Source organism: Acinonyx jubatus, chromosome F2 (assembly GCF_027475565.1).
Source record: "Acinonyx jubatus isolate Ajub_Pintada_27869175 chromosome F2, VMU_Ajub_asm_v1.0, whole genome shotgun sequence".
NCBI lineage: Eukaryota > Metazoa > Chordata > Mammalia > Carnivora > Felidae > Acinonyx > Acinonyx jubatus.
Genome location: NC_069394.1, coordinates 66,402,305 through 66,414,860, shown reverse-complemented (window position 1 = coordinate 66,414,860; position 12,556 = coordinate 66,402,305). Strand labels below are relative to the sequence as shown.

Below are 12,556 nucleotides of genomic sequence, written 5' to 3'. Positions count from 1 at the left end.
AGTTAAAACCATTCTAGATTCACAGGAGAGAAGATAATCTGTACATCTATTGGATTCCTTAGGGCTCTGGGGCTTAATTCTCTCATACACCTGTATTACCAGTTTCCACATTAGTAGCAACAGAGCGAGGGAAGAGAATTCCATTTATTCATAAGAACAATGTGCAAAGGTGATATATGTGCATTTACAATTGCCTGTGCTGCTACAGAGGCTACTCGCACCTATTTTCATTTAGGAAATTAAGGATTTCGGGCACCCAGCTGGCTTAGGTGGTAGAGCACACAATTCCTGATCTTAGGTTTGTGAGTTCGACTCCCACGTGGGGTGTAAAGATTGCTTAAAAATAAAATCTTAAAAAAAAAATTACAGATTTACCAAAAAACAGAAAACAAGAAAATTAAGGATTTACAACAAAACTTTACTTATAGTCACACATCTTATGTTTGCTTAAACAAAGCAATTACAGATAATTAGAAAAATGGTTCTATGAAATAAATACTCCTATGACCACCATTTTTAACTTGTTTCATAATTCCAAAATCTCATCATTTTCACACAGTAATAAATTCCCTTCTGGAAGATTTTCAATTTCTACCTACTTAAAACCAAAAGATTTTAAAAGAATAACATAATCAACACGATGGCCTCACTATTACATATGGTTTTCAGGTGTACCTCATAGGACTAATTTTATTGCTACCCTTCCTATGAAACGGTTAAGAGATCTATTTACAGGCCCAGATCCCTCTCAAAACTAAGTAAAATTTTGTCTTAGGCAAAATTAAATTTACAAAAGCATATAAGCAAATTTAATTACAGTTACTTCGTGATCAGGGCACTGTGAAGTACCCGTTCAACAAATCAATTATACCTTTTTTTTCCCCCAACAAATCAATTATAAATTATTTCCTTACTTTTAAAAAATGCTTTTAAAACCAAAAAGAAAAATCCAAGACCATCTACAGATTTGGAAGCTAGTCTTTAAAAAAAAAATTACTGTTCAAATACTATCATTCAAAACATTCAAAAAGAAAAAGTCTAGAGTTTTATGGTATATTTGGCCATAAATATGAGAGACTGTATAATTAAACAAGAATTAATTGCCCTCATCTTCTTAGGCAATTGCAAATTGAAAGAGCTGATTAATGCCCTGGATTTAGTTCAGTCTTTAAAATGTGACATCAGAAAAAAAGACTATCTTGAAAATTTCTTTCATCTAAGTAATTGGAATTTTGTTCTCAGTAATTTTCTATTAAATAATGAAGTATACTGATTCCTCACCACTTTTTCTAATTAGTTATCCATACTGAAAAGGTTCATGCTATTCATAAAACACAACTATAAGAAACTTGACCTTTATTATATATCAAAAATAATCTTAATTCTGAATATATATCCTTATTGGTCATAAACAGCAATTCACTCTAATTCTAGATGCCGCTATATAAACATTTCATATTGCTCATAAAGGCCAGTTAAAACCTCCACATACTACATAAAATCAATGAATATATCATTTTACTGTTGAAGACTTGCTATCTATCATCTTGAAAAACATCTTAAATTTTCCTTTAGGAGTTGCTTTTGCTTTTCTTTTCGGTGTTGTTTGCTAAGAAGTGTTCTGGTAACATTTATGCAGCCCAGAAAATTATCCCTCGTTTTTCAATGCAAAAAACAGTCCTAAATTAAAAAGGGTTCTAAGAAGGAAATCAACAGCTCTGTTTAGGTAACAATGAAATCCAAGGCAGGGCACCTATGATCCTTGAGCCAAAGCCTATTCATTTATATAGTAACCATGGCTGTTTTGACCCACCAGGGTAGTTCCAACGGGGACTGTTATGTCTAGCAAAGCCTAAAACATTTACTGGCTTTTCACAGAAAAAAATTTGCCAACCTCTGTTCTAAATAATTACAAAAAAGACACTTAAAAAAAACTACAAAGCATGTGGAATGTAACCACAGCCATTAAGAATGATATTGCAAGGGACACCTGGGTGGCTCGGTCGGTTAAGCATCTGACTTCGGCTCAGGTCACAATCTTACGGTTCGGAGTCCAAGCCCCACATCAGGCTCTGTGCTGCTAGCTCAGAGCCCGGAGCCTGCTTTGGATTCTGTGTCTCCCTCTCTCTCTGCCCCTCCCCTGCTCATGCTCTTGTCTCTCTCTCTTTCTCTCTCTCTCATAAAAAGTAAACATGAAAAAAAAAAAAGAATGATATTGCAGGTAAATGGTTATATGGAAGAGTGCTCCTGATAATATATATTAACTACCACTACTGCCCTTACCTTTTATAAAATATATTGGCATTGGATTTCTCAAAAAAAAAAAAAAAAAAAAAAGAATAAAAATCAAGGCAAAGCAGAGCAACATTTTCAAGAATCTCAAGAAAACAAAAGGTGAGCCATGGATCCAGTCCAGCTGTCCTTTAAGTATTAAAGTTACAGAAAAGGGGTTTTAAACATGAAAGAAGTCAAGGAATATTTGAGCCTTTCTTGAGCAATCTACTAGACAATGAGCTTAAACCAAGAGATGACCAGAAAAACTTTTGCAAAAGGACAATGAGCATTTTCTATATTTAACTGTGGATCTAAGTTTAAAACAAAGGTGGGAAAGAGAATGAAAGAACATATCAATGTTTGACAAAGCAGAAATAATCCAACTTAAAAAAAAAAGGAGTCACCTGAAACTAATGTAACATTGTGTGTTGACTATACTCAAACAATTTTTTTAAAAAAAAGGACAAGGGGGGGCGCCTGGGTGGCGCAGTCGGTTAAGCGTCCGACTTCAGCCAGGTCACGATCTCACGGTCCGTGAGTTCGAGCCCCGCGTCGGGCTCTGGGCTGATGGCCCAGAGCCTGGAGCCTGTTTCCGATTCTGTGTCTCCCTCTCTCTCTGCCCCTCCCCCATTCATGCTCTGTCTCTCTCTGTCCCAAAAAAAATAAATAAACGTTGAAAAAAAAAATTTAAAAAAAGGACAAGGGAGAAGAAAAGACTAAAGTAGAAAAAGTTTAGTGACTATGGAACACATAACAGGTGGGAATCAAAAAATTACCATTAAAACTAACAATCAAGATAGTGGAAGTTTAAATAAGAAAACAGACAACTTAGAATATTTTTTAAAAGTATAAGTACAAGAGCAACCACTGTAACAGTAAAACAAACCATATGAAGTATGAGAAGAAATTTTCAAAGTAAGGATCACCTGGGTGGCTTAGTCAGTTGAGCTTCGATTCTTGATTTCAGCTTTGGTCATGGTCTCATGGCGTGTGAGATCGAGCCCTGCATTGGACTCCAATGCAGGCTGAACGTGGAGCCTGTTTGGGATTCTCTCTCTCCCTCTCTCTCTGCCCCTTCCCTACTTGTGTGCTCTCTCTCAAAATAAATAAATAAACTCTAAATTAAAAAAAATTTTTTTCAAAGTAAAAGAAGAAAACCTCATGCAGAGAAAAAAACACAACTACTACAACATAACATACACAGTAACTATCACAAAAATGAATGAAGATTAAATATATCAATCACTCAATATAAACGGACTTAGTTCACCAAGTAAAACAAAAAGATTTTCCATTTGGCTCAAAAAACTAAAACAAAGTGATTCGGAAATAAAGGAATGGGCAAATGTTGACCAGGCAAATAGAAACAATGAGAACAGGGCTTGCATACTGATCAAACAAAGTAAGGGGTGCCTACGTGGCTCAGTTAGTTGAGCACCTGACTCTTGATTTCAGCTCAGGTCATGGGATCAAGCCCTGCACTATGCTCCATGCTGAGCAAGGAACCTGCTTAAGACTCTCTCGCGCGCGCTCTCTCTCTCTCTCTCCCCCACTTGCGTTCTCTCTAAAATAAAATGAACATTAAATAAATAAATGAAATGAAAGAAATTTTAACTACTTTTTAAAAAGAACACAGAAACAAGAAGTAAAAACCACATAAGGAAATAAAGAACACAAAGAAATTAAGCACAGACTTTTCTTCCAAGATTTTAGCAAGAAGAATAGACCATTGTTTATTATGGCACTGTTTCAAAATCTAGGATTTTAGGAAGTTTTCCAGATGAAATGAGATATTTTAAAGTTGAGATGCCACATTTTATTGAAGCAGCTTTTACTTATAGTATATTTCATACTAGATATTCACAAGCACTTTTATAAAATGCATCTTATAGCAGAACTATTACTCCTAAAATACAAATTACAATGTCCTATAAATACCAATACAAATTGTCTTAACCTGATTTAGATGTTCTCCTAAGTCAACATTTTGAAAACTGTCTCCAAAAAAGGAATCCAAAACTAAAAAATAAAATGTAAAAAGGTTCTAACCTCTAATGAAATGTTATTTATGGAAGAGATTAAAATTAAAACATAATGCCAGATTTATTCTCAATGACAGAGAACTGAAAGTAATAGTGACTTTGGAGTCAATTCAACTATCAATCCATAAGCATCAATAGACACAAGGAAACCTGCTGTTAAATAAATGTTAAAATCTCAGCAAAATTCTGTAACAAAACATAAGACAGTGATTAAGGCTCAAAATTTTAGTATGCAGAATTTCTCCTAGTTTATATTTTTCTCAGCTTCCCATGTGAAGAATAATGTCCACTTTCCACACCTACTTTTGCAGTTTGGTTTCCCTTTCAATCACTGCCAAGTGAAAGGTTTCCCTTCAGTCAAAAGAGCAGCATATTATGTTCCATGGGTCTTTCTGGAATATGGGGAGATTTTTACACTTCCTTAGTTGCAGAGTTCCATAGAATCATAGCTAAAACTCTCCCTAACTCAGTACTCCCAAATAGAAATACTGATTGGAATCACATCCTAACTGGCTGGCTTTCATGGGACAACCATATCAAAGAAAGCAATTAGGGTATATAATATAAATCTCTTGTGCTATGGCTTACCAAAGTGATCTATATAATAATGGGATGCCAATTCATTCATAAACTAGTTAAGTTAGGAGATCAATAGATCAGACATCTGAGTAACACACATGACACAATGCAAAATGTCTAAAGAACACATATTTACCAAAGCAGTTATGCATATATAAAACTCACCCTACCATATATGAGAATTTTTCATTCTGATTTAAAAAAAATTTTTTTTTAGTGTTTATTTATTTTTGAGAGACAGAGAGTGCGAGTGGGGGAGGGGCAGAGAGCAAGAGGGTGACACAGAATCTGAAGCAGGCTCCAGGCTCTGAGCTGTCAGCATAGAGCCTGACACGGGGCTCGAACCCACAGACCGCAAGATCATGACCTGAGCCAAAGTCAGACGCTTAACTGACTGAGCCACCCAGGTGCCCCACGTTCTGATTTTTAATAAAGGTACCCAAAAGAACCAAGTAGATGAAAAGATAAGAAAAATGCCAGACCAACCTAATTTCCTAAAAGAAAATCAAGTCCATGCCATGAGACAGTTCACAACAAGTTAAACATGCTGAGCCAAAACCTGATTCCAATACTTCTCTAATACTTCACAGTCTTAATGTTTACGAGCCAAAACTCAGTTTTTATTAACCTTCTAAAAACATTCAAATATAGCAATAAATTTCTAAGATGATCACCACACTGTCCGAAAAAAACACACTTTGAGTTATAAAACTAAGTCACTGTGGCAGCCAAGGAGATACACTGCATGGATCTCCCTTTAAGAAAGAAGCTTGCTTGGGGCTCCTGGGTGGCTCAATTGGTTAAGCTAAGTGTCTGACTTCAGCTCAGGTCACGATCTCACGGTTTGGGAGTTTGAGCCCCGCATCAGGCTCTGTGCCGACAGCTCAGAGCCTGGATCCTGCTTCAGATTCTGTGTCTCCCTCTCTCTCTGCCCCTCCCTGGCTCACACTCTGTCTCTCTCTCTCTCTCAAAAATGAATAAACATTAAATGAAAAAAGAAAAGAAAAGAAAAGAAAAGAAAAGAAAAGAAAAGAAAAGAAAAGAAAAGAAAAGAAAAGCTTGCTTGCCCTTTGGGTGCAGAAAGTGGAGTAGCAGCTGTCATTGCTTTGAGATCCATCACACCATTCAAGCTTTTATACCAAGGCCTGGCTCTTCACAGGCAGGCCCCAGCCAATGACTGAGCAGTGGGGACACTAGGTGGCCATTTCTGCCCAGTGCAAGTCTCATTCACAGGGCAATCCTTGCTGTGAGCTCCCCTTTGAGTTGACTATCAGATCTGCACTGCAATCTGAGACTCTCCTTGCCTCACTTGGTTTCCTCTCCATTATCCTTTTACAGATGACAGATCCGCACTGAAGTCTAAAGACTGGAGTCTAATCCTGCTTCATCCTCCTCTATCTTTATAGGCCTTACCCCACAACAAATCTCTTCCATTTCTAACTCCATTTCAAGATCTCTTTTCCAGATGATAAGCCAAGATAATGACCTGAATGGACACACCACTTCTCTTACAAAAATATAAGTAGTCTCCCTACTATTTTATAAACGTCTCTCTCACATATACACACACACACACACACACACATACACATATCTACCAGAACATTAGCCAATCAAAAAAAATTGTTTTACAGGTTTAATCTATGCAACCTCTAAAACTTGCTCTAAATCTTTAAAGTTCAGATTTAAAGTACATTTTAACATATTAACATTAATTTTTTTTCATGGAATTTCTTACATTTAAATAATTTTTACCACATAAATTTTCAACTTCAATAACTATACCTGTTAAAGGACAACACAACCTTAAGTTCATCATATGAATAAAACTGCACTACAGAAGCATCCATGCTATGCTTAAATCTTTGACTGTTTCCAAAAGAGCTAATATGCCAGTAAAAATAGTTAATTTATATGGGGGTGCCTGGGTGACTGAGTCAGTTGAGTGTCTGACTGGCTCAGGTCATGATCTTGTGGTTCAAGAGTTCAAGCCCTCCATTGGGCTCGATGCTGACAGCAGGGAGCCTGCTTCGCATTCTCTGTTCCCCTCTCTCTCTCCGCCCCTCTCCCGCTTGGCTCTTGCTCTCTCTTGCTCTCCCTCTCTCTCTCAAAAGTAAACATTTAAAACAAAATTGTTACCTATATGGCATCGAAGCATACTAGAAACAATAATGAAACATTTTATACAACTTTTTAGGATACACAAAACATTTCTACATATATTATCCATTAGATCCTCAATCACTTTGCAGGTGTTACTATAGGCTTTAGATAAGGAAACTTAGGGTCAAAGAGATTCTTTGTCTCAAGTAAGAACTAGAATCCAGATTTTTGCTGGTGGAATTGACCTCAAATCATAGAGATAATTAACACAATTGATACAGTTAATACTTTCTATTACTTATTCCTAACTGATCACTTCAATAAAAACAAGAAAAAAACTTCAGCCTCTATCTGGTCATTATCAAAGATCAAGGCACCACAGAACTATCCTATCAGGCAGCTGACCCCATAAGAACAAATATTTTAGAGATTTCTGAAAAATAAGATTAATAAAATAAAATTTATCCAGAAGCTAAGAACACCAAGAAAAAAAGCACACTGCCTTGGAAGTCAGTTTCGATGATTCTTCACTGATATAATTTAACCATTTAGCATTTGGGAATTACAGAAGAACTTTTGTGAGCACTCAAGCCAAAGAAACTCCAAGATTTCTTTCTTGTGGTCACTTACAGTGGATATTTATTATTCTTGACCCTTTTATGCCCTAGAATGCTGTGGCGGTTTCCATGGTGAATCTATGCATAAGCTAAACCATCAGATGTGTCAAAGACACAATGTGAGATTAGGTTTGCACTAGAACTGTGATGTGAACAGGACACTTACAACTAATGAATTCTTTCAAGGTGAGGTGGAAGGTTGTAAATGGAGACTTCATATCCCACCCTTGTAGCTCAGAAGCTAGCTGTGACTGAGACTGATGTGGGGAGCTGCATCAGACCTTGCAAGAAACTAAAGGTGAATACAGACTCTGAAATGGCACCCAAAGCCTTTTAAAATAAATAGAAAAATTTTAACAGAACTATGAAAAAAAGACGCAGTTGGGCAGGTGGGTGGGGAGCAAGGATTTAAAGAGTAACAACTCCTGTATTGTTGTAAAATACCTCATCTGTATACCTTGTACTGGGACACTTTATTTCTCAGTACTGCATGGCAGGAAATGGAATGCCAATAGAAGACAGTTGTGTTGGTGATTACTCACTTTAAATCAGATAAATTAAATGATTACCCTTCATAGTTTTAAAGGCAGTCATGTCTAGTAGAGGATCAAAATACAAAGTAAGATTAGGCCTCAGAAGCATAGCTTTTTTGCTTTCAGACAAAGTGGAAATATCAAAACACTTAATCTTCAGTTCCTAGTCTTCTAACAGGAAATCAACAAAGACTAAGAAAGGAACAAAACCAGACACTCCCAGGGGCAAGAGAGCTGAAGGATTACAGACAAGTAACATGGACTCTTTGTATCTTCCTCACCCATAAAATTGTTATCTGCCAAATCTATCTCAAAAAGTTTTAAGTAACATAAAAAGATAATGGATGTGAAAACCATAGTAAGCTGAAAGGTGCAATTAAAACCACCCATTTGCTAAAGTTCAAATTAAATACCTGTAAGTCTCTGAGAAATGTCTTAATAATGCTCAGAAAATCTTATCAAAAGCCCTTTTTTGCCATGATACTGATGAAGTTTTTTTTTTTTTTTTTAAATTTTAGTTAACATACAGTATTGTTTTCAGGAGTAGAATTTAGTGATTCATCACTTACATACAATACCCAGGGCTCATCACAAGTGTCCTCCTTATTACCCATCACCCTTCTAGCATATCCCGCACCCACCTGCCTCCATCAACCCTGTTTGTTCTCTATAGTTAAGTCTCTTATGGTTTGTTACCCTCCCCCGTTTTTCCCCACCTTCCCACATGAGCGAAATCATATGGTATCTGTCTTTCTGATTGACTTATTTCACTTATATATTTTAGCTTCATTCACGCTGTTGCAAATGGCACGATTTCATTCTTTTTGATGGCTGAGTAATATTCCCTTATATGTATATATATGCATATATATACATACATATACATATATATATACATACATACATATACATATATACTTTATATATATATATATACACACACACACACACACACACACACACATCTTTGTCTATTCCTGATGGTTCTTTTGAGTAAGACAGGGATGAAGTAGCAAAAGAACTTTGTAAGGTACTATAACACTGCTTACTTTCAAATGTGATTAGTAACCTATGTTGCTCTGTTTACATATACCTCACAAAACTTAAAGGTAGGATTTTCTCTTTTTAAAAATATGATTCATAAGAACCATGTTTATCAACATTTTAAATAAAATTTGAGCATTTTCATAAATACTATTAATATCTATGTTTAAGAATAATCAGAAGACTGACAATCAGAACACTCCTAGACATAAAACCCATAAAAGCATGCCTTCATATTAGAATAAAAATTCCAGTGAAATGATGTATTACATTTCACTGTATATTACAACATACATCTAACAGGAAGATCCATTTTTCCACTGCCTTAGGAGACACCATCTATTGTACTTACTTCTGTGTAACATTTTGCAAGCTTAACATCATCCCCAGTTCTCCTTTCATCTTCTCTCTGTTAGCTCGGCATTCTGCCAAGTACCGAAGAGCCTACAGCAAAAACAGCGACAGGTTAATTTACAACTCCAGACTATTCAAAACTAAACTCATTACTAACTTACTACAAGAGGAAAAAGATGAAAAATAAGTTTTTGTTTTTACAATCAATTGGTTTTGAAGTATATAGAAACTCTTCTTTAAATGCGATAATCACAGCAGACCCCTAGGGAAGAAATGATCCTTTTAGCTAAAGTATCTGAATCTGCTCTTTGAAATAATGGTCCCTAACTTACTGTAAGGTCAAAATTAGGTTGTCCTGGCTTTATTTTCACCACTTCATCTTGACAGAGATATAGGAAACCACATTCCATTTATTAATTTTAGGGAGTAGTCTCAATAGCTACCATTTCCCCCTAGATACTTTTTACATATTAATTAAAATAAACTGCTGAGCGAGACAAAACATAAAAATAACTTTACAGAATGAACTGTTTTTAATTTTACAATTCACCTTTAAAGTGTCCTTTTTTATTGAAAAACAAAAGATGAATTTACAGATTTCTACTTTGTCAAATTTTACTTTTCTAGGGTACTTTTCTCTTAAAATGTAAAGTATATTTTGGGGGCACCTGGGTGGCTCAGTTGGTTAAGCGTCCAACTTCGGCTTAGGTCATGATCTCACGGTTTGTGAGTTCAAGCCCCATGTCGGGCTCTGTGCTGATAGCTCCGAGCAATCAGCACAGAGCCTGGAGCCTGCTTCAGATTCTGTGTCTCCCTCTCTCTCTGTCCCTCCCCTGCTCTCACTCTCTGTCTCTCAATAATAAATAAACGTTAAAAAAAAAGTATAGTTTTCAAGTATTTCACATGCTGATTCTCTAAGGATTTCATTTAGCTGTTCTACAGACCTCCTAATCTCTCATCACTTACCAAATACTTTGGTACCAGATTTTTAAGAATACATCTGTGATCTGTGAGCTACACCATCCACAACTCTGCCATCTCAGCCTGCTGACCTTCACATTTGCTACTGGTCCTCTGTACTACATTTCCCAAGTGCCTGGTGATTACTGAAAATGGTACTATCTACGAAATCTCCTATTCTTTCTGCAACTCCTCCCAACCTTGACATTCACTTCAGTCTATAAAGGATTAACTGCCATGGGAACTGACCTCCATCCACAAAAAGCCAATAGGACAACATATACTAAACACACTGAACAAGAGGTGGCATAGGACTGTAACCCCTGAGAGAAGAGAAGTATGAGGGGGGCCCGGTAAGTGCCCCACCTTACTGCTTTGGAGGCAGTTTTCAGACTAGCACAGGGAGGGGGAACCCAAATGAAGCCCAGGGGTCTTGCTGGGTTAAGGATGCAGATATCAGAGGCGGGGAGGTTAGGATGGTGCAGCATAATAACAATCAATATTTGGTCTTTGTCCTGTCCCTGGTGCAGAGCTCCTAAAACCCCTGGAATTTTCTGAGTGATAGCAGTTTCTTTTGTTACTCCTAAAGCAGCCCTTTTGATCACACCTGGGTTTATGTAAAAGAAGTGAGGTAGGCTGAGGCCCCAAGATAGCCTCAGAACGGGGCTGGTCACTAGTAAGACCAAGAGATTAGAGGCTGGGAACTTTCAGCCCCACCCACTGACTGGGAGTAGGAAGGTGCTGAAGATTAAGCTCTATAAAAACTCTTGAACAGGGGCACCTGAGTGGCTCAGCTGATTGCGCGTTTGACTCTTGATTTTTCTGCTCAGGTCATGATGTCAGTTTCATGAATTTCAGCCCTGCATAGGGTCTGTGCTGATAGCATAGTGCCTGCCTGAGATTCGCCCCCTCTCTCTGCCCCTCCCCTGCTCACACACTCTCTCTCAAAATAAGTAAACTTAAAAAAAAATTTTTTTTTAACTCTTGAACAAGGAGATTCAGAATTTCTGAATTGGTGAATACAACCGTCAGCAAGGAACATCCCAACTCCACAGGGACAAACGTTACCACCCTCAGGACCCTTCCAGACCTTGCCCCATGTACCTGTTCATTTGTACCCTTTACAATAAGCTGGTAAATGTAAGCCAAGTGGCTTCCGGAGCTCTGGAGCCATTCTAGTAAATTATCAAACCTGAGGAGGGGGACACTGGAACACCTAATTTATAGCTGTTCAGTCAGAAATGCAGGTGACCTGATACTGGCAACTGGCCTTTGAAGTGAATGTAGTCTCGTGGGAGTGAGCCTTAAATTGAGGGAGTTTGACATTTAACTCCAGCTGGGTAGTTTCAGAATTGAATTGAACTGAATTGAATTGCTGGACACCGAGCTGGTGTCCGCACGGAAATAGAATTGGCTGGTGTCAGAAAACACCCCAGGTGGCTAGAATTTGCAGAACAGAATAGGAGAGAAGAGGGATCTGACCAGGATGGGGAGAAAAATCAATAGAAAGAGACCAAGATGTGACAGAGATGGAATTAGAAAATAAGGGCATTAAAAGAGCTATTGTAAATATGCTCCATATGCTCAAGGATGAGTAGGAAAACATGAGCATGATGAGGAAAGAAATGGAAGATATTAAAAATCCCCAAATGTAACTTCTAGAGGACAAAAACATAATACCTGAAATGAAGACAACCCTGAATGGGTTAAGAGATTAGACACTACAGAAAAAAAGATCAGTGAACTTAAAATATAGCGATAGAAACTATCCAAAATGAAGCACAGAGAGGGAAAAGACTTAAAAGGAAAAAAAAAAAAAAAAAGAGCAGCGCAACAATGACCCGTAGGACAACATGAAATACCTAACATACATGTAACTGGAGTCCCAGAAAAGGAGTGAGGAGGCATTAAAAAAACCCTGAAATTATAATGGATGACAATTTCCCCAAATTAATAAAAACTATAAAACCACAGACCCAACCAAGCAACTCAACAAATCCCACAAGAACAAAACCAAGACACAAAGGAGACCATCCATATCAAGCACATC

General features: G+C 37.2%; 1 protein-coding gene across 1 annotated transcript in view; it reads right to left on the bottom strand.

Annotated features, from left to right (window-relative positions):
- Nucleotides 1–12,556, bottom strand: part of ARMC1 (armadillo repeat containing 1) — a 42,766-nt gene that overhangs the window by 21,967 nt on the left and 8,243 nt on the right. Inside the window, exon 3 of the mRNA XM_015083956.3 lies at nt 9,545–9,636. Within this exon, the coding sequence (XP_014939442.2) occupies nt 9,545–9,636 (92 nt within the window). The remainder of the gene's footprint in view (nt 1–9,544; nt 9,637–12,556) is intronic.